Genomic DNA, 4,095 nt, shown 5'->3' on the forward strand with positions numbered 1-4,095 from the left:
ATTCCAGCTCGCGTGTCTATGCACACTAACTCAAGATGATCAATCTTCTCCAAAGAAATGATTGCACGAAGGTGCTTGCATCCTATTAGAAATAACCGCTTGAGCCTTGGGACCTGCACCACCATAGTCTTGAAGTCAAGCTTCTTGATCGCAGTTCCGGAGAGATCCAGTTCCACAAGGTTGGGTAACCCACGCAAGAACAGATTATCCAATTGTGTGCAGCCTACCAGGGAGATCCTCGATGTAGAGATACCCTTCTTCTCTTCATTGGGAGGTGGACGGAAATCTTTCGGAGGTAGCTCAACAGTTGATGTCCTCTGGCGAGTTGGCCCATAGCCATCAAAGCTAAAGGTCTTGAGAGAAGGAGGAAGCAGACCAGAGGCAACAATGCTTTCCAGTCCATCACAACCATCAAGTATGAGCATCTGAAGCCTGCTCGCCTTTGATAGACTTGTTGGAAGAGTTTTCATGTCAGAGTTGCCTGAAAAATCTAGTATTTTCATACTTTTCTTATCTGTGAAGGAGTTATCAACATCATTTGATGTCTCATGCTGACAAGTTGGTTTGATTATTCGGAGTCTCTCAAGGTTAGGCAGCCTCCCTTGTAACTGAGCTGTGTACCGCCAACATCTGACTCCTTCTATATTTAGTTCTGTGATGCTTTTCATAAGATCCATTTTCTCCTCAGATAAGATATTATCCCACTCTGTGTAGCGTAGGTCCAGCACCAAAAGATTATACAAGCATGCCCACTCTTGATGATTATCTGCTTCACATGTTTTGCTACGTGTACAATGGTCCAATCCAAGGAATCTGAGGTTCTGACAATGGTGAAAAGGAGGTGATGCAAAATTGAAGGCACAGAAACAGAGAACTAGCACACCAAGCTTGTTGGAATGTTCAAAGAAGCCTTTTTGCAGAGTTGGTGGGTGATCGGATCTTTCAAATGCCAAAAACAGAGATGACGTCACTGCAGGAATAGTTTGCATACCACATATTTCCATATTTTTTGATGTGACTGAAATCCAACGGTATGACCCTTCCTTATAGACATCATCATCTTTAACTACCAGAAATAAATGCTCAAAATATTTCATGAGCATCTGAAGCACCTCATCAATCACAGTAGCATCACCCTCCCAATTTATCTCTCCATGCAATGTGTTACTAACATCCCTTGCTTTGTCCCCTTGTATGATTGCATCACATATCCAATAGTTGGAAGCATGAGCGATCCAATCAAGTTTGGTGGAAATGTGAAAAATATAATGAAGAAATAACCCATAGAGGCAACATTCTTTAACCATTGTAGGGTTGATGTCTAGCATAGATGGACTTCGAGCAACTATGGTGGCACATTGTTGATGAAGTAGTTCTTGAAACTCATAAGCTATTAATGAGCGAGCTCCCCGGAATGAATATATGAAAACATGAGTATATCTTAGATTGCTTGATATCGAAAGACGGTCAACATGGCGATGCATTGTCAAGCAGCACCTGTTGAAGGTCCATATCATCATGTTTTTACCAAACCTTGTAAGAGGAATGCCAAACGAACCAATGTCAACCTCGTCATCACTTCCATTGAGAAAAAACATCATAAATTTGGTGCCAGTCAGGGTTTGCTCAATCACTTGTGCAACACTGCCTATCTCATTCCTCGAGCTTTCACCAATTCCCTTAAAATCATCCTCTTCGTCTTGCTTATCTAGAGTAGCCATTATAGAGCGGTCAAGTGTCAGTTCCTGTGCAATTGCTCTCTGCACCGCTCTCCTGTTATTCCACTTTGAGCAATCTATGAAAATTATTCTGTCAAAGCATAGTTCCGGAATGTTTCTCCTGGATGGAAGCATTGCCGCCATGTATCTAAGAACAGCAGAGGCCCCAAATCCATCCCAACAATCAAGGCAGAATATGCGGCCCCTGAGCTGAATTATTTTGAACATCTCTTGTGCAGCTTCGTGAACATTATCGGCTCTTAAGATCTGAAGTAAAGTATGCAAGTTAGAGCATCTTTGTTAGTTTACGTTTTTTGGCAAATGGCCTAGCTTATTTGATTATAAACAAATTTGAGTACATCATTTCACTTTAACATGTACATAACACATACCCTCCATCATATATATGAATAATAATAAATCAGGGTGCATCTGTGAAGCACTCAAACGGTATTTGAACAAGCGATGGTTTGAATCACATCAACTTTTATGGCTGGGCGTGGGCCATGGAAAAATTATTACTACGTACACATTGTGATATGTAAGCGTCTACACATACGGTCTTTGTTTTTATTTACATGCCTCTACATAGGAAAACCTACCATTATAAGGACCCTCATATTGCCTGCGTTTGCCTGAATCCCCGCAACCTGTACAATCTGCAGCAACCTCACGATGCACTTACTGCCTCCATCGTTGCCGCTGTCCAGCCATGCCGATTTCCGAGCCGCGTGCTTTGGCTCTCCCTGCCGTGAACAGAGCTGTTGTGTGCCGCCAACTACTGACAGTCGCCTGAGATTGCCCTTGCGGGCTGCCCTTCCATTTTTTGGCAGGGAAAATTTGGCCTGGGCTATCCGTATTTAGTGGATTTATTTACATAGGGTCAGACAGATTAGTCTTACGTACAGGCTGATTGATGAATTGGTTGATTTAAAAATTACAAATGAATTGATTATTTTTAGTTTCACCATCTTTCTTACTACCTCTGTATTAAAATATAAGGCGTTTTTGTTGGCTAATTTTAATCTCCTCCATTGATTTAATCAAGGGGGTGTACTGAAGCAGATCCCTTAAAACAAAACCATGATGTAGTACTAATTATTTTTGTGAGGTAAAATAGGCAAAAAGTATTAGTACCTCCTTCTCAGCAACATTCATGATGTATATATATTCCTCTGTCGAAGAAGAGGACCTAGAGAGAAAAGCAGCTGCAAATTCGACCAGTCTAACCCATCAATACGTACCGAAGATATTTGCCACACAACCTGGATATACAACAACAACAACAACAACAAGATGTTATGTATGTTTGAGCTTCACCACTATTGTTAATTAAGCAGCGGTACGTATTGCAGTGTTCTGTCTGGCAGAATAATTAGATATTTGGAGCCTAAAGAGAGTAAGTGCGTCGTGTACCTTGACTTGACTGTAGACAAGAGCAGGCAGGTTGACAAATTAAGCACAAGTGCAAGCGCCCTCTAATCTTCTTGTTCGACAGATATTCTGCCAGGCCAAGCAGGTTGACAACAAGCAGGTATGAGGCTTAGCTTGTTGTCAATAACTAGCTAGAGAAGTAGAGAGTACACACGGTCCCTTACTTGATGTGCATACATGCTTGCAGATCGAGGAGGGTGGGCAACTTTGCTTCTCGCTGGCTGGTCCCTTCTTCCCTTTGCCAAAGCGTGAAGCAAGATATATGTGCGCTGCTTTTTCTCTCTTTTTTGGCTTTCTCTTTCTAATAAAGAAAAAACGATTCAGATGCTCCAGTGGTAACTGATAAACACATTTCATATATATAATTTGACACCCAAATATAGCATCTGTTGCGATCTGACAATCAATTCTTGCTATGATTTATTGCATATTTGAGTGAAAATCATATAAATGAATCATTTACTTGTGACTTGTTACTTTTGCAGAAAAGTGCGCAAAGGCACTATAATCGTGAAGATTTCTACTATGTGGCTAAGAGCATCTCCAATGGGCGCGCGATCTTAGCAGCGCGCTGGAAAAATCGCCTCTTTTGCGCGCGCGGGGCCGGAATGGGCGCTCCAGCAGATGCGCAAAAACGCACGCGCGGTATAATTGGTTCAGCATGCGGAGCAAAACGGCATCCCACGCCGCTTATTTCGTGCGCCCGCTCCCATGCACTGGACAGCAACGACTCGCGCACGACTTTCACCAACCGCCAGATCCAGGCGCTGGCGCCGCCGCTTGCATCTCCCCATTTGCTCCGGCGACCCGTCGGCGCTTCCCCGGCCTATCCCCGCGCGCCGCCGCCGCTTCCTCCACCTCCTCTCGTCGCCGCCGCCCCTCGTGCACACCATTCCTCCAGCGAACATCGCCCAGCGGCCCACTGCCGCTCGGTGCCCACAAG

The 4,095-nt window shown here is 43.8% G+C and overlaps 1 protein-coding gene across 1 annotated transcript; it reads right to left on the reverse strand.

Moving 5' to 3' along the window:
* Positions 1-8: 8 nt before the first annotated feature.
* On the reverse strand, positions 9-3,372 carry LOC123176668 (uncharacterized; the record flags this gene model as incomplete). Its single annotated transcript, XM_044590765.1, has 3 exons — positions 3,135-3,372; positions 2,856-2,983; positions 9-1,985 (listed from the first exon to the last, which is right to left on the reverse strand). Coding segments are annotated over exons 2-3 (1,998 nt in total), but the record flags the coding sequence as incomplete, so codon positions are not given.
* Positions 3,373-4,095: the final 723 nt, after the last annotated feature.

The sequence above is a fragment of the Triticum aestivum genome, unplaced genomic scaffold, assembly GCF_018294505.1.
Source record: "Triticum aestivum cultivar Chinese Spring unplaced genomic scaffold, IWGSC CS RefSeq v2.1 scaffold304677, whole genome shotgun sequence".
In the NCBI taxonomy this organism is placed as follows: Eukaryota; Viridiplantae; Streptophyta; class Magnoliopsida; order Poales; family Poaceae; genus Triticum; species Triticum aestivum.